Source organism: Phoca vitulina, unplaced genomic scaffold (genome assembly GCF_004348235.1).
Source record: "Phoca vitulina isolate PV1807 unplaced genomic scaffold, GSC_HSeal_1.0 scaffold20, whole genome shotgun sequence".
NCBI classification, from domain to species: domain Eukaryota; kingdom Metazoa; phylum Chordata; class Mammalia; order Carnivora; family Phocidae; genus Phoca; species Phoca vitulina.
This window is the reverse complement of record NW_022589723.1, coordinates 18439370-18457732: the sequence shown is the minus strand read 5'-3', so window position 1 is coordinate 18457732 and position 18363 is coordinate 18439370. Positions and strand designations below refer to the sequence as shown.

Sequence of the window (18363 nt, the reverse complement as noted above, 5' to 3'; positions counted from 1 at the left end):
GGAAGGAAGGAAGGAAGGAAGGAAGGAAGGAAGGAAGGAAGGAAGGAGGAAAAAGAATGGCCCCAGTTACCATACAATTTACACTACCCACTATCTTTTCTGAGCTTGGGGACTCCCTTGGTCTCTCTTGAGTGGTAAGAAATCTTTACTCTCCCAGTCAGTATAACATCTCCCTTAACTGGTATTACAGGCTGGCCCCCAAGGCTGGAGCAAGGTCTCTACTGTTTTGCTGAATGCCCTGAGAGCTCTGGGCTGGAGTCCCTAGTTCTTCACCAACTTTCTTTTCTTCACTTTCTCGATTTACTCTGGTTAGATAAAGCCAGCCTCTTTTTGATCAAAGACTTGGTTTTAAATTGCTCACCTGCAGCTGGTCACTCTTCTCCTGCAAGGTGTATCACTTCCGTCTTTGTCTGTTGCCAAGTCCGAGCCTCCGACTCAAAAATCACTGAGATGTTGGCGCCCCCTAAAGAACACATTTATGTTTGAAGTTAGCTCTTTATTAACTAATACACATTTAGTTGGGTTAAAGTCTGGGGTCTCTTGTTCTCTTTTTAAAATTGATTAGTAATTCTTCAAATTAAATGGACAGGCTAATGTGGTTAAATGCAGTATATAAAAGCTCTAGGGGTCAGAACAGAAAAAAATAGTGTTCTGTTTTACCTCTGAGCACTTAAAATTTTTAGATATGAATTTGTGAATAAAGAATGTACAAATTATTTACTTTCTGCTGTCATTATAGACTAAGGTAGGGGAAGGTAAGAGAAGCTAAAGTCCTGAAATCTATTAATAAGCTTTTCAGTCCTCTCATAGCATGATTTTTCTATACAGGGCAAAATTTCATCTGTCAGTCAAATTAATTCTCTGGAATACAAACAGAAGCATCTGGATTTTTGTTTTATTTTTGTTGCTAGGAAGAGAAAAAAACTTGTCCAAAACTCAGCGATCATTTGATGAACATCATCTGGAATCAATTCAAGAGAATATCTGACTTAATAGAGAGTGTTTCGATTTGAAAATAAGATATTTTTTTCCTGAAAGAAATTATCTAGTACATAATTTATTCATATAATAATACTGCTTTCATTTCTTGACACTGCCATTATTTCAGGATCTTTCTTTTAAAATTTAAATGGGACTATGGAACCATCATAAATGTGAGGGTTTGGCTAATACTTAGCCCGCAGCCTAATCTACTCAGCCAGAGCACAGCTCCTTTGGCCCAATATCTTCTTTGGGAATGTGTTTTCACAGGCATTAACTGAACAACCTCATTAAGGCAACGTCATCCTTTTAGGAACCAAGTATCAACTTTAAGAGGGAAGAGCAAGTGGTAAGATGGCCCCTCCAGCCCAATGTAAGAACCAGGTGCATATACCTATATATGTGAGTGGCCATTCTATATAATGGCCACTCCCCATCTCTAAGGGTTATGTGTTCAGAAACGCCCCATAGTAGGAGAATTTGCAGCCAAGATTGGCTTGGTTGTTAACTCGGTTGTTAACTGAACAATCTCATTAAGGCAAAGTCATCCTTTTAGGAACCAAGTATCAACTTTAAGAGGGAAGAGCAAGTGGTAAGATGGCCCCTCCAGCCCAGTGTAAGAACCAGGTGCATATACCTATATATGTGAGTGGCCATTCTATATAATGGCCACTCCCTATCTCTAAGGGTTATGTGTTCAGAAACGCCCTATAGTAGGAGAATTTGCAGCCAAGAAACAAAATTTCAGTGGAGAAGTGGAGAGGAAGAACCAAAGTCAAAATGAACATGTGAAAACTTGTATAAATATTAAGTTCACCAAAATAAAAAAAAATAACAACAGTATCTAAAATGTAACACGGATATTTTATGTATTTTGAATTTGCACATTTAAGGCACCATTCTGTTACTTTTTTTTTTCCCTCTACCCCTCCCACACCAGAAAAATGCCCAGGTTCTCCCTCCTTTGCAGTATCAGAGAGATGTTTATAAATATATTTTGCTTTCTTGCAATAATGTGCCTATTTTCTTCCTATTCCTCTGCTCAAATATTTAGTTCCTTTCTAATTTTATGATCTCTGCCTCTGAACTCCACTCTGATCTCAGAGACATGGAGTAATTTATAATCCTCAGGTGAAAAAAAGCTTTGGGGGATCTATTTTAACTTACCTGGCAGACCTGAGTAGTTTAGTTCTCAGCCCCAAGGTCAAGGGTTATGTCACTTGAGGTCTGCCTACAATCCCCTCAGAGCATACATAGGTAGGCAACATTTATACACAGCCTGGCTCTGGCACTGTTAACATAGCCAAAAGTCAGACTCCTGACAGTTTACCCTGTCTCCCCTTTCTTCACACTCCCATGGTTGCATGCCGAAAACCTCTACGCCTCCTCTGCTAACCACTCTGCCCCTCTTTTTAATTCCCGAACCCTGCTCCCTTTTTCTATCTCCAAGAAAAATGGTGATCCATTTGGATATACTTGAGTGGAAATTTTTTGAAGTTGCTAAAAATATATATGGAGAGAAGTAAATCTGCGTATGCTTACTATATCCTGAGAGAACTCTGTGACCCTGGAGACCCTGATGAGTCAGGATGGAATGCAGAGTCTCAAGATAGCTGCTGTCACCACCACAGAGAGCCTTCCAGGCCCAGCCCAGCCAGCTAAGGCCAGAGCCAGTAGTGCCCAGGAGATGTCCTTCAAGCCCAGAATGATACCCACTGGAGGGGCCACGCCTGATGAGAGATTCTGAGGATAGGTGGTCTGAGGCAGAACTGTTGGTTCTAAATGGAAGAAGACTTCGGCAATTCCAGGAACTCAGGATTCTGAGACTCACTCCAGCAGGGGGTGGCACCGTCTGGAGTGGGGCTGGAGGCTTTCGGGACCCTCTGGTGGTGTGGAGGGCTCAGCTCCTCAAAGCCTTGCAGCTCTGGTCCTAGTAGTGGGTAGTATTTTGGTGACATGGAGTTAGAAAAAAAAAAAAAGGGAAATAAGGAATGGTGTGTGTGTGTGTGTGTGTGTGTGTGTGTGTGTTCTATCTTTTGTGATGCTCAAGCAGGGAGTCAGTAGGTAGGAATATTTCAACTGGAGAGGGATGTTCTTATGCTAACAAACACTTACTCAATATAAATACTAGAATACCTTGCATTCATTTTTTTAAAAGATTTATTTATTTATTTTTAGAGAGAGGGAGAGAGAGTGTGAGTGGGGGGAGGGGCAGAGGGAGAGGGAGAGAGAATCTCCAGCAGACTCCCCACTGAGCATGGAGCCCACTATGGGGCTTAATCTCAGGACCTCAAGATCATGACCTGAGCCAAAACCAAGAGTTGGATGCTTAACCGACTGGCACCCCTCAAATGCCTTGCATTTAGATCAACATGCATTTGCTAAGAGAGCCACCTGGTAGTCAAAATCATCACCATGAGTTCTCCTGATCCTTAAAAATTAACATCAAAGTTTGCTATCTCTGCAGGTCCTCAAGTATGTTCCACATAATGAAGCACAGTCACTATAGCTCCCGATTTGGCAGCAAACTTGGACTGCAGTGCATCGGCATGCATGAAAACGGCATCATATTTAACAATAATCCAACCCTCTGGAAAGCCATTCGACCTTTCTTTACAAAAGGTAATCAGGTGCTGGTGACATTCTGTTCTTTTGTCAATAAATGCGCCCTCCACCTTTTCTGGAATTTAAATTCTGCTGCTTCACTTATTTTGAAATAATAAGATATGGTAGGCACTGTTCTAAGTACTTGATATTTTAATCCCACAGCAACCCCATGTGGTAAATATTCTTGTCACTTATATTTTACACATAAGAAAACTGAAGCTTAAGTAAATAGGTTAAGTAACTTACCCAAGGTCCCCAAATTAGTAAATGGTGGCCCAGAAGACAACGCCAGTGCCTACATTTTTTTTTTAATTTTTTTATTGTTATGTTAATCCCCATACATTACATCATTAGTTTTAGATATAGTGTTCCATGATTCATTGTTTGTGCATAACACCCAGTGCTCCATGCAGAACGTGCCCTCCTCAATACCCATCACCAGGCTAACCCATCCTCCCAACCCCCTCCCCTCTAGAACCCTCAGTTTGTTTTTCAGAGTCCATTGTCTCTCATCAGTGCCTACATTTTTAATCACCACAAACTCTGTTCTTCCTGTTGATGCACAAAGCAATTCCATGGACGTGAAGAAGAGATAGAGCTCTGTACTTAGGATCATTTCAATTAAGAATTTAGTGTGTCAGTCACATGTTTGATTCAAACATAGCCAAACAATGTGTTTACTGAATCATTTACTGACATCACAGATGTTTTAACAGAAAGCAATTTGCAAATAAAATTAGAGATTTTAGAACTAGGAAGGACTATATATATCATCTCATCCAGTCTCTGAATTTTATAGTTGGGGAAATGCAGTCCTAGAGAGGTTGTGATTTTTGCTCAGACAACATAACAAATAATAATGAGCAAAGATCTGATCCCAAGGCTCCTTGACTAGTGATTTCCCCCTTTACTGTATTTTGTTGGAAATGAAGTAGTTGGGGAATATACATGACCAGTCTTTGACATCAACATCAAAGAAGATAATCATGTCCTGGAAACACTGTCAGTGATAGAATCTGGGGCTAGATGGATCTTAGGTCTGACAGTGCAATATTCTTCCCTCTAAGCCAGCCTCTGTAGTGAACCTGGATGCCTCCCATGTGGCTACTGAGAAGCTATGTCTGTCCCAGCTGAGCACTGATTCTCTCTACAGAGTTGCCCATTACCAAGATTCATACAACTCTATTGTAGACTCCACTGTATTTGACTCCTATTGCTGCTGTAACAAATTGCCACAAACTTAGTGACTTAAAACAATACATCGATTATCTTATAGTTCTGTAGGTCAAAAATTTGATGTGGGTCTCAGTGGGCTAACATCAAGGTGTTGGCTGGGCTGTGTTTCTGGAGGCTCCAGAGGAGAATCAGTTTCTTTGTCTTTTCCAGCCTCAGAGGCCACCTGCATCCCTTGGCCTATAGCCCCTTCCTCTGCCTTCAAAGCTAGCAACAGTGGGTCAAGTCCTTTTTCTATCACGTCTCTCAGACTATCCTTCTGTCGTCACATCAATTTCTGACTCTGACGTCAACTGGGAAAGGTTCTTTGTTTTTGAGGACTCATGTAATTAGGTTGGGGCCACCCAGATAATCCACAGTAATCTCCCCATCTCAAGGTCCTTAACTTGAATCATATGTGTCAAGTCCTTTTTTCCATGTAAAGTAACATATTAATAGGTTCCAGGGACTAGGACCTGGACAGGTTTAGGGGGCTATTATTCTGCCTACCACTCGTGTTGGGGCAGATCAATCCTCTCTCATGCCTTAGAAAACTGCAGACTGGTTTAATGAAAAGAGTATAGACCTCAGGATTATAGGTTTTGGCTTCAAGTCCTAGTTCTGCCACTTTACTAGCTATATGACCTTGGACAAGTCACTCCTCTCTGAGCTTCAGTTTCCTTCTCCACAAAAGGTGATAAAGACAATAGAACATTAATTCTAGGGTTATTATGAAGAATAAATGAAATAATGCTGTAAGATCCTACAGAAATGTGGTTTTTTGTTTGTTTTTGTTGAAGTATAGTTGACATACAGTATTATATTAGTTTTAGGTGTACAACTTAGTGATTCAACAATTATACATGTTATGAAATGCTCCCCACAATAAGTGTAGTCACCATCTGTCACAATACAAAAATGTGACAATATTATTGAATATATTTCCTATGCTGTACATTATATCCCCATGACTTATTTATTTTATAACTGGAAGTTTGTACCTCTTAATCACCTTCACCTATTTCACCCATCCCCCCACCCTTTCCCTTCTAGCAACCACCAGTTTGTTCTTTGCATTTGAGTCTATTCCTTTTCATTTGTTTGTTCATTTGTTTTGTTCTTTAGATTCCACATATAAGTGAAGTCATGTGGTATTTGTCTTTTTCTGTATGACTTATTTCACTTAGCATAATACCCTCTAGGTTCATCCATGTTGTTGCAAATGACAAGATTTGAAATGTAAGTTTTTTTTTACTTTGCGGTTTGGCCCAGGCACATTAGGAACATGTGAACTAGTATTTAGGAGCAGTTAACTCTCACATACCAACATCCTCTACCTTGCCATGCAAAAATTAATAGAATTTTTAAATTTTTTAGATTAATAGAATTTTCTAAACTCATCCATTTGTTTAACAAACTACTGTGTTCTTATCATTGAACTAGGTACCTAAAATACAATGATAGTCAAGACATGGTCCCTGCCCTCAAGGAATTTATAATAGGGGGAGGGGCAGAGTGGCAGATCAATACATCACCAAATATCATCCTAGGTGATGTGTTATGCTAGAGGTGTGTGCAGAGTGTTATAGGGCACAGAAAAAATGGGCCATCTAAAGTATCCTCAGGGGTCATGGGAGGCTTTCTGAGGAGTGGATGCTTACAATAAGTTTGGAAAGAAGGTAAAAGCTACCTACATTAAGAAAGTTTGACAAGGATGCATTCCACAGAAGGAAAGAACAAGATACTCCAAGACAGAGAAGGGTAGATCAGCACTGTATGTCCAGGGAACTAACTGTAAGTAGGCCCTCATGCCTGGCATGGATACATGTAGGCATGAGGCCAAGGGGAAGGCACTGAACTGAGTTTATCTCAAAAGCTACAGTAAATCATTCAAGATATTAAGCAGAATGACATGAACATATTTGAGTTTTAGAAAAATTCCTCTGGTAGCAGAATGAATGATTCATTGACAGAAGGCACGACTGTGAGCAGTGAGAACAATTAGGAGCTACTGCAGTGATACAGGGTGGATGGAAGGGAAGTCATCAGTGTAAGAGATGTTAAAAGAGTAGAATCTGGGGCACGGGGGTGGTGCAGTCAGTTAAGTGTCTGACTCTTGGTTTTGGCTCAGGTGGTGATCTCAGGGTCATGATCTCAGGTCATTATATCGAGCCCTGAGTCAGGCTCAGCACTCAGCATGGAGTCTGCTTAAGATTCTCTTTCTCTCTCCCTCTGTCCCTCTCTGCTACCCCTCACTCCCTCTCTCTAAAATAAATAAATAAATAATTTTTTTTTTTAAAAAAAAGAGTAGAATCTATGGCACTTGGAATCAATTAAAAAAAATCTTTTTTAAAGATAAGCCCTATATATATAGAAGATCAGATTTTCTAATAAAAACATTACAAAACTACTCAGATTAAATGCCAAAATAGAGGTCTAAAAAAAATAATAGAAGTCTAATTGCTTATTAAAAGTTCCCTGTTGTCTCTGACATTTTTAGTAATCAATGAGTTACAAGCATTTCTCTTTTTTTTAAGATTTTATTTATTTGAGAGAGAGAGAACATGAGTGAGAGGTGGAGGCAGAGGGAGAAGCAGACTCCCCGCTGAACAGGGAGCCCGATGTGGAACTCGATCCCAGGACCCTGAGATCATGACCTGAGCTGAAGGCAGACGCTTAACTGATTGAGCCATCTAGGCGCCCCCCAAGCATTTCTTGAATTTCCTTTTAGAGTTATGTTTCTCATTAGTTTTCCTGATATAGTAGAAATTTGGGGGTATGTTTTGGTATCTAAAGTAGTAACATTAATGAAGGCATTGATTGCCTGGGTGTATCTATGGAGAAATAGTGAAGTGCAGCCTAGGCAAATGGCCCATCCTGGAGAGATGAAGGTGGAGGGTCAAGAAATAGCCTCTGTTTCCTGAAACTGCCAAGAGAGTTGTCCATAGTGAAGGAATTATGCTGATTACTTGCTCACTTTTTTAAACCTGGATAAGATTCAGTACTTCTTCACACATTTTAAAAATTAAAATTATATCCACATCATGCCACTGCCTATAAGCAATGATATTACATTTTGCTTATACATTTGAAACGTGGCTTCCAGCTCTAGGACGATAGAGGCAAGTCATACATCGGTCTGGGAGGAAACCACCAGTGATATTCGAAGCCAACCCTTCCACACAAAGTGCTGAGTCATTAAGGAATCATGCGTCCCACCTGTGAATGTGATAGTCCCCCCAGGAAACAACAGCCTGGCCTTTCATATCGGCCAGGTATTTCCTACAGTCAGAAAGTATGCTACCAACGCAACCTTCCTTTTTACATATAAGTAGAAATCTTAAGAATCTAGAACTGCTCACCAGGCTTCCTTTCTTATTTGCAAAGTCTGCCTTCAGGGGCTTCTGTTGTGCAACTGATATTTGTTTTTTTTTTTTAAGAAAGAATTATGGCTACAAATTTCCCCAAGATTTTTCATTGCATTTCAAGAACTGACTTTAACAGTAAGTCTGAATAATAAAATACATAAATAGGAGAGATAACTCTTAAAGAAAGCTTAAAAAAAAAATAGAACAAAGAGAGAAAGTAGGGCTTTAAAAGTTAAACTCTCTAGATAGATCACCTACCACCACGAACCACTAGCTGCCCAGATGATCTAGAGCAGAGCCAATTCACTCTACCTGTCTTTACTCATTTATTCACCCATCCTTTCATTTGTTCATTCCTCTATTTGACAAATATGATTTGAAGGCCACCATGTACTGTGGACTTGAAGGACAGTGCTAATAGGAGGTTGTCACTGCCCTTCAAGAATTCCCAACCAGTGGGGAAGACTAGTATGCAAACAAAAAAATTGCTTAATTGTCATGACCTTGGTTGAGTAAAACAAATCTAGAAGTAGTTTGAGGAGAAACCAAAATCAAGAACCCTTTTGATAATTTGTAAGACTAGCATTTTGAACCACATAAATCACAATTAAACAGGAAGCACTTTAGATCAAATAGTTAAGGTCCAGTTTGAGTAGTTCGATAGCAATACCCTGCCACCTGTTGAAACATAAGTATCTCCCTGGCCAAATCCAAACCTTCTTTAGAGAAATATATATACAGTAAATATGGAAAACCACTGATGTGTGATTCATGACCGCAAGTACTAAATGTTTCATTTGCAGTCTCACAAATGATTTTCCGTAACATGAAGAAGAGTTTAATTTTGAATATTTTGTTTAAAATAAGATTTTTATTCATTCATTCATTCACTTTTACCCATAAAGGTGATGCATGTTTGTAGAAAATTAGGAGAGTGCAGAAAAGTATAAAAAAGAACATGAAAATTTCTGCCAAGTTACTGAATAAAAAATCATGTATAGTTAAACTCCAAACAGAAAAGGCCAAAATAACCTGATTGTGTGTGCCCCTGAGTTCATGTGACTCACTCTCTGATGTGTTACCCTCAGCTTTGTCTGGCCCCGGCCTTGTGCGCATGGTGACAATTTGTGTTGGATCCATCATCACACATCTGGACAGGTTGGAGGAGGTCAGCAACGAATTGGGTTACATCGACGTGTTGACCCTCATGCGGCGCATCATGCTGGACACCTCTAACATTCTCTTCCTGGGGATCCCCTTGGACGGTACTTGAGAATTGACATTCTGCCCTTTATTGAACAAGGGGATGAAGGGGATAAGAGACTCAAGGAAAGATAATGCTGTTTTTGTACATTGCTCTTGTTCAAACATCTCTAAGTATTCTTATGATTTTTTTTCTAGTGTGTCTGCCTTGTTCATTTATAAGACAGAAGTTTCTGTAAGTAGGGGCCATCTCCTCTTTTGTATCTCTCCTCATTGCTCTGGGAAATATGATTCTACCCACAGTCAAAACTTGACAAATGTGATCAGTTCATTTGGCCATGAATACACCCTACTATCAATCAAACTGATAAATTTAACCAATTCCAACCATTCTTGTGGGCACATACACACACACACACACGCACACACACAGATATACATACATACATATGTACATAAATATACATGTACCCTCCTCCCTCAAAGCTACTAAGCATGAAAACTTGGACTCTGTCTATACAATGATAATGGTGCTGGTGCTGGTGCTGCTGGAAATGATGAAAATAGCTACCATTAATTTAGAATCTACTATAAAAAAGTTGCTTTATGTATAGTTTGTCACTTAGCATTATAACAACTCTGGCAAGAATGTCCCACTCAAAAAGCTACTCCTGTCACTATACTACAGAAACAAATATTAAAACATATACATGCAATTCTATCACCATCAAAAAATAAACAATCAGTTGGGTTAATTCCATGCTGCTATTATCCAGCTTAATGTAATTTTCCCGGAATTCTAGCATGTTCATTGACTCATGCATTCATTCAAAAAATATTTGCTAATTGCCTATTTTATGCTAGGCACTGTTCTAGGTTCTGGGGATTGAGCAGTGAACAAGACAGATAAAGTCCTTGCCTTCAAGGAGGTCACATCCCAGTGGCAATATAAACAGCAAACAAGTAAATATCTAATAACACATCAGGCAATACTAAGTGCCCTGAAGAATAAACGAAGCAGGGCAAGGGGATAGGAAGTGAAGAAGGAGGGGGAGTGGGTGGCTATCCCAGAGAGGGTTGTCAGGAAAGGCCTGCACAGGGAGGACACCTGCACATCAGCCGAAATGAAATGAGACCAGGAGCCACATCCGGGTTTGAGGGAGGGAACAGCACCTCATTTTAACACTGGCCCAAAGGAGCTGAGCTATAACACCTGTTGCCTCATTGGCCACATTTGGAAGAACAGACAAGCTATGAGCCCTCCTTTTCTCCTCTCTAGCTCTGCTTACCTCATGTGTCCGGCTCTTTACTTATTTCCTACAAGAGTCACAGAAACCTCATCTGACTGCCATTTGAATGGGAGCCCCATTCAACTCTGAGTATTTTTAATCACACCCCTTGCCTCATCCCCTTCAGACAGAAACTCTAATCCCAGCTGGCCTGTCCTACATGCAGCTCTCCAAAGGTCAGGCAAGTCTGTATTTTATTAGTCCCTGCTTCATGGTCCCCGGCTGGCCTCTTAGGAAGGATTAAGTAAACAGAATTGTAAATCTCTCTGTTAATTTAGGGATGCAGGCTGTGATGCTAAGAACCTGCATAACCCATGCAGAGTACCTTGATTCCTCTTCTCCACACCCTGTCCTGGTTAAACTCTCAATTTGCCTAAGGGAACCAGTGCAACAAGGAGAAAGAACATTGCTCTGAGGTCAGATACGGCTGGGCTCCAGCCTGAGGGCCTGCCTGCCACACTGGCTGCATGGTGTTAGGCAAGCTTCCCAAGCTTCCCTTTCTATGAACCGCAGTTTCTTCATTTGAAAAAGTGATGACACTATATCACTCCCCTAGCAAGACTGTAAGGATTAAATGAGGTCTCTTCTGTAAAGCGTTTTGCATGGTGACTGGTATTTAGCAGTTGAAAAGAAATGTCTGTTCCCTTCCTTTTTGTACAGTTTGAAAAAAGCAGGGGTTTTGTTTCCCTAAACATGCAATTTAAGGACGTTCATTAGGAGCTGGCAATGCATGAGGCTCAGGACAAGACATTAGGGATACTAAGATGAATTCTATACTCTGGACCAAAATGTAACCAGAAAAGTGGCATGGCTTTTTGCCCTCGCAGGTGCCAGAATTGAGGCCAATAACAGCCATAATTCCTGGTGTCCCTCTTATTTCCCATCGTCCAAAAAAACAGGAAGGAGTTGGACACTCAGTCCAAGAGGAGCATGTGAGATTCTAGGCTTTGTCTCTAACACAAACTTGAAAAGTGGCAAATCTCTGGTTAACTTGGTTGATTTAGATGTCAAGCAGAATAAATTAATGTTGATTTGTCTAGTGGCACTCATATGGCTGAAACACCCATTGAAGCCCAGGCTGGTAAGAGACTCTATACAGGGGATCTTCTCTTCTCAGAATACCCTTCTCGGGCTTACATTTTTGCTCAACTACTCTGCTTTTTTGTTTGTTTGTTTTTCCAGAAAGTGCCATCGTGGTTAAAATCCAGGGTTATTTTGATGCATGGCAAGCTCTCCTTCTCAAACCGGACATCTTCTTTAAGATTTCTTGGCTATACAAAAAGTATGAAAAGTCTGTGTAAGTAACACAAGTTTGGAAAACTTATCAGTGAGATTGGATTGACTTTGGGTTGTGTCTTTGCTATTGCTGGCCTCTTCGGCTAGCTTTCTGCTCTTCAGAACCCACAGGGGAGCTGTGGATTAAGTTGCTGATGAAACACTGTAAGCAATTTGGCTGCATGCGGTGGCCAGACCCAAGAGTAAGGGAAGCGTTGGGCCCAGGCAGCTTTTCAACAAGGGGGCCAAGTGGGTGGTCTGCGAGCCCCATGTCTGGAATTAGGACACCGCAGTGTAGTTTGAGTTGAAGAGAAGGGTTGGCTGAACCTATCATTATTATCTGTAAAGATTCTCTTTTCATATCTGGAAAATGGAAACACAAAATCATTTTATAGTCATGTTGCTTCTGAATGAACTTAACATAATTCAACTTGTAGGAATTAACAGTAGTCTCAAAAGAATTTTTTCACAATGAATATAATGGACTTCAATAAAATGTGTGATTTCCTTTTTTTTAGTCATAGATAATAGTCTTTGGGGAATCCTGAAACCGTCATTAATGACTTTGCTTTGGTTATAGACGGGTCTAGACAAAAATTGGACAAATGCCCAATGGCCTATAGACTAAAAAATAGGTTTCTAGAGTTTAAGTAGCCAGCCACTAAACACTGCCCCCTCTAACCACTAGTGAAAAGCCTACAGGATTTAGAGACAGACAGACCTGGTTTATATCCTGTCTCTACTGCTTAGTAACTAAATGGCTTTGGGAAGTTATTTAAAGTAAAATATAACCTACCTTCCAGAATAGAGATATAGATTAATGAGATCCTATACACAGGGCAATTAAGACAGAGGATGGCACATGGAAGGCGCTAAAGATGTTAGTTTTCTCCTTCCCTCTGTTCATATCTTCTCCCGGATGTCCCTGATGATCTTAAATTCTCCATCTCTAAAAGTTCCCAACTTGTGCAAAGACCCAACTTTATCCTGTTTGTGTATTTTGAAATTTAGTAACGTTAGTCTCCAGGAAGGAAGCCAACTTGATGTTGCTTTATATATTCTCATGTGGTTGGTGAGTATTAGGTAGGTGATTTGGACACCTGGGTCTTTATACATTTCATTTAGTTTCCACCAGACCTTATTGTGACTTGAATCAATGAGATGAAGGATTCATCTCTTCCCTATGTTCAAATCTGGCAGTGGTCTGAAGAGTCTCATTTTATAGTTCCTGGTCATTAGTATGGCTTTGGTTTTGGCCAGCAAGCCCACTGAAACTTATTGCATGAAACTGTATAATGGTTTCTCTTAGGTTTCTATAGAAATTAGCTCCGCAACTCTCCCTCTGTATATAATATTTGCCAGTGGTCAGTACATTAATCTATATCTCCTATATCCTAGAGCAGTAAAGACTTCGAGAAATCTTTTAATCTCCTCTCCCATCCATGTCCATTGCAATAATGTCAATGTCTTTTTTTTTTTAAATGAGGTATAATTGACATAAAACATTATATTACTTTCAGGTATACAAACAACATCATGACTCAGTATTTGTATATATTGTGAAATGATCACCATTATATCTAGTTACAAAACTTTTTTCTTGTGGTGAAAACTTTTAAGATCTATTCTCTTGGCAACTTTCAAATCTGCAATACAGTATTAACTACAGTCACCATGTTGTGCATCATGTCTCCATGATTTATTTATTTTATAACTAGAAGTTTGTACCTTTTGACTCCCTTCAGGCATTTTGCCCAGCCTTACCCCCACCCCCACCTCTGGCAGCCACCAATCTGTTCTCTGTATCTATGAGCTAGAGTTTTTTTTGTTTTGTTTTGTTTTAAGATTCCACATATAAATGAGATCATATACTAGTTGTCTTTCTCTGTCATGCCAATACTTTTTAGAAATATACTGATGGAAAGGATTCTGGGACATGTACTCCCACCCCTATTTATTCGATTTTATACTTCTGCCTGTCTTGATTCCCAATATTACAGCAATATTGTTTTCTACTTTTTATTCTGGCAAGTTTAAGGCTTTTTAGCCACAGAATACCTTAAATAGGTGTTTGTGGCCTGGACTGATAACCTAGCCACCCTTGTTTGCGTGAAAAATACGCTCAGAGTTCCAAAACACAGACTCACAGATATATTCTTATAATACATGTTTGTAAGTCAGATTTCCTATTCCCTGAAGACTGTCACTGAACTCAATTCTCCCAGTTTTTAAGGGCATATAAATTCAGATGCATACATTAACCTGAATAAGTAGGATCCCAATGGGCATTCACAGACCCCCAATTCTGGCCCAGGGAGGAAGTAGATGTTCAGAAGTGGCTGTAGTTCCATCAAGGAATTCTCCATGAATTTATAGTCTTAGGGCATTTCAACAACTCCTAGACCATTTAGGGGCCATTGCTCAGGTAGGAATGCTACAAGCATTCACAGCCCACCAACTGAGTGAATATCCGTCCCTTCTATGTAAGAGTTTCAACAAATATTTGCTGAATAAATGGACTGGTAGATGAATGAATGAATGTGAATGTATCCTTGGTGTATTCCTGGCGGTATGTATGTATCTATATTCACACTTACAGAGATACACAATAGATGGCACCCTCATTTTGAGTGACACAATTACTATACTAGCCTGAAGAATACCTCTTCAAATGTTTAAACACCTTCCCTGAGGGACGCCTGGGTGGCTCAGTCAGTTAAACGTCTGCCTTCGGCTCAGGTCATGATCCCAGGGTCCTGGGATCGAGTCCTGCCTCAGGCTCCTTGCTCAGTGGGGACCCTGCATCTCCCTCTGCCTGCCGTTCCCCCTGCTTGTTCTCTTTCCCCCCACCCCGAGAAATGAATAAATAAAATCTTTAAAAAAAAATAAACACCTTCCTTGAGATGCCCAAAAGAAACTTTAAAAAGTGGGAGGAATCTTAAAGAATCTTCCCTTACTTTTCTTACTGCACTGGAGTAAACACAGAGGCCATTCATGTCAACATCATCAACAGGGCGTACAGGTGACCATGTCAACAAAAATTTCAAAGAAAGATTTATTGTACATTTAATGTAATGCAGAATACCATTCCCTGAGGTTAGGGGACAATACACTTACACATGGAGGCATACCCTTTAAGACAAAGGCAAGAATAGCAGAATCTAGATCTTAAGATGAACTTATTATTCACTGAGTCTGAGCCCTTCCCTTAAAAAGAGATGTAAGAGATGTAAAGTAGGTTACATAGAAAGAGAACGATCTGAACTAGAACCTGACTCTCTCTTTCCAAGGTGCTCTTCCCTCTACTACACTGTCAAAATGCATATGCTATACATACTCATGCGGCTAGTCAGTCAGTATGTATCTACTTCATGTTTACTATGTGGCAGAAACTGCGAGGTACAAGAATAAATATCAAGAATAATACTTGATCCCTTGTGTTCACTTTCTAGAGTAGGAAATCTCAAACTCAATTGTTTCCAGAGCTGGGCAAAGAGAAATGGGCTGGGTGGTTACAAGTCCACCGGAAGTGAAGGTGCCGGGGGCAAATTGGAGAGTGCCTGCCCCCACTGAAGACCTTCACTGGCTTTTGGTTTTGTTTTTCAATTTAGACACTGTACTGGACACATCAAAAATCAGAAAACACGGCTGGATTTACCATTTTGGTACCAGCTTTTAACCTTTAACTAGAGGTTACAGCCTTCATTTTGCTGCCAGTACCTAGAAACCTTAGCTAAATTTGGTTCCTTAACATGAAGTATAATGAATATGTAATTTAAGGATCTTTATGAAGAATTAAGTTTAAATTCAGTTATTCGTGAGTGCTAATGGCTTCAATTAAAGCAGATAATTTTATTTAAACAAATGGCAAGTGAATTCTAGATGTCTTAACTGACTACCGATAGATTATATTTTCACTTTTTTTTTTAGCAAGGATTTGAAAGATGCCATGGAAATTCTGATAGAAGAAAAAAGACACAGAATTTCCACAGCAGAGAAACTGGAAGACTATATGGATTTTGCCACCGAGTTGATTTTTGCTGAGGTACTGACCTGGATTAACCATAATTCCCATACAGTATATGTATTTGACTGTGTGTAGGTTATGTAAAGACCCCCTCTTGTAATTGTTTCATACTTCTGCTTTTAAGTATCTGCTCTAGTACTTCTATAATGACAACCCAAAGAGCCCACTCATTAGACATTCTGGCAAAACTAACCTTTAAGACTGAAACTACTGTGTCTGGACAATACAAAATATGAAAATGAGAGAGCTCAGAGACAGTAAATACGTAGATAATTGGTTAAATTTTTCTGCTTTCAGCTGAAGACTACTATGAAAAATGTCCATAGTCAATTACAGAGATTTAATATTTATGACTTCATTTCATTGATGTTTTTGACCCCGACTGTCCCTTTCCCTTCTTTTTGGAAGCTTTGATTCACTTTTCCAATTTTTCTCCCTTCTTCCAATTGTTCAGAAACGTGGTGACCTGACAAGAGAGAATGTGAACCAGTGCATACTGGAAATGCTGATTGCAGCACCAGACACCATGTCTGTCTCTGTGTTCTTTATGCTATTTCTCATTGCAAAGCACCCTAAGGTTGAAGAGGCAATAATGAAGGAGATCCAGACTGTTATTGGTAAGAACTGATCAAATAATAATAGAGCTTTAGATAACAATTCCTTCTGAACGTCAGCTTTTTATGTCCTAAGAATCTGATTTCAAACAAAATCTTTATTATAATCCACCCAGAGAACAATAAAGGTAGTCATTTTGCCACACTTGGTTATGCCAGATAGGTTGCAAAGTTAGTTCCATTCTTACTGTGGTTTTTTTTTTTTTTTTCATTATAAAAACAATGCATGCTCATTGAAACAAAATTAAATAACACAGAGATGTATAAAGCAGAAAGTGACATTCCCTACCCCTTCCACTCTCCTCACCAGCCTCATTTGCATTCCCCAGGGGGAACCACTGTTAATACTTTGCTGTGTATTCTTCAAGGTCTTTCTTAATGTGCACGTAAATGTTCTGCCTACCTTACCGGGGCCAAATGCTTTTGTGGGTCCACCCAGGGAACTGGCTATCATCTCCAGCAGTGTTTCTGGGTTTCAAGCTGTCTGTCCACAAGTGAACTTCCAGTCATTGGCAGAAGGACAAGGGGAGGATGACAGCAAAGGCAGGAGAGTGATCAGTTTCCCTCTCCCCCAAATCCAGTGATGCCAGACCCTTCTTCCCCCTGCCCTCTCCTCCTCCACCAGGTCCCTGCTCAGCTCTTCCCAACACTACGTTTTCCCTGCTCTGCCTTTCCCTGAGCATCATTCCGCCCACTGCTCCTGACGCTGCCACCTCCTTCCATACAAACACTGTCACATTCGGAAGAAATCACAATTGCATTCTGGGGGGAAAAAACAGAATTCCTTATTTGAAATGTCCTTCACATGGATAATCTTTTTTTTTTAAGAGAGAGAGAAGGCAAGAGAGAGTGCGTGCAGGTATCATGCACATGGGGTGGGTGGGGTTGTTGGGGAGGGGCAGAGGGAGAGGGAGAGAGACAGCGTGGAGCCTGAGGCAGGGCTTGATCTCACAGCCCTGAGATCACAACCTGAGCGGAAATCAAGGGTCAGAAGCTTAACTGACTGAGCCACCCAGGCGCCCCTACGTGGATAGTCTTTTTAGGAACACATTTCTGACATGTGAGGAGATATCAGTAATGACATAGACTTTTCTCGCTTGACCTTATACAAAATCCCTGTGAAATGACTTATTTGGTTGTAGAGTGGCACCATTTTTTAAAGCCATCTGAGGGGTGCCTGGGCGGCTCAGTCGTTAAGCATCTGCCTTTGGCTCAGGTCATGATCCCAGGGTCCTGGGATAGAGCTGCGCATTGGGCTCCCCGCTCCACGGGAAGCCTGCTTCTCCCTCTCCCACTCCCCCTGCTTGTGTTCCCTCTCTCTCTGTGTCTTTCCCTCAAATAAATAAATAAAATCTTAAAAAAAAAAAAAAAAGCCATTTGAGTGCTACTTGAAATAGCTGATAGTAAGGGGAAATTTCACAGAAGAGTTAAATACGTGAGAGAAAGGGTCTACAGATGTGTTGCTGTAAATGGGAAATTGCCTGGGAAGATAGATAGCAGGAAGCCAGAATAACATCCAAGCCCCAAATTCCAGAATGGTTTCTCATGTGCCCCCGTCAGGTTATGGGTTCTGGGTTAGGTGCAGGGACACATCAGTGACTAAGCCAGAGCTATTCCTATACTTATGGGGCTCACAGAGTGGCAGGACAAAGAGAACTTAACAAGCAAACCCAGTGGAGTGAAGAGTCATAGAATGAGGGAGTTCAGGCAACAATGAGAAAATGCTCTTGAAACCATGAGCCTTTAATACAATTTCCTTGAGAGGTGAAAAGTGTTTGTGCCCCATG

The 18363-nt window shown here is 40.4% G+C and overlaps 1 protein-coding gene across 6 annotated transcripts in view; it reads left to right on the top strand.

The window, feature by feature from the left end:
* Positions 1-18363, top strand: part of LOC116640812 (aromatase) — a 129440-nt gene that overhangs the window by 107109 nt on the left and 3968 nt on the right. For all 6 annotated transcript variants that reach the window (XM_032418070.1, XM_032418071.1, XM_032418073.1 and 3 more), the window contains 5 exons: positions 3449-3603; positions 9257-9433; positions 11843-11957; positions 15866-15980; positions 16417-16579. In XM_032418070.1, coding sequence (XP_032273961.1) covers positions 3449-3603; positions 9257-9433; positions 11843-11957; positions 15866-15980; positions 16417-16579 — 725 coding nt within the window. The remainder of the gene's footprint in view (positions 1-3448; positions 3604-9256; positions 9434-11842; positions 11958-15865; positions 15981-16416; positions 16580-18363) is intronic.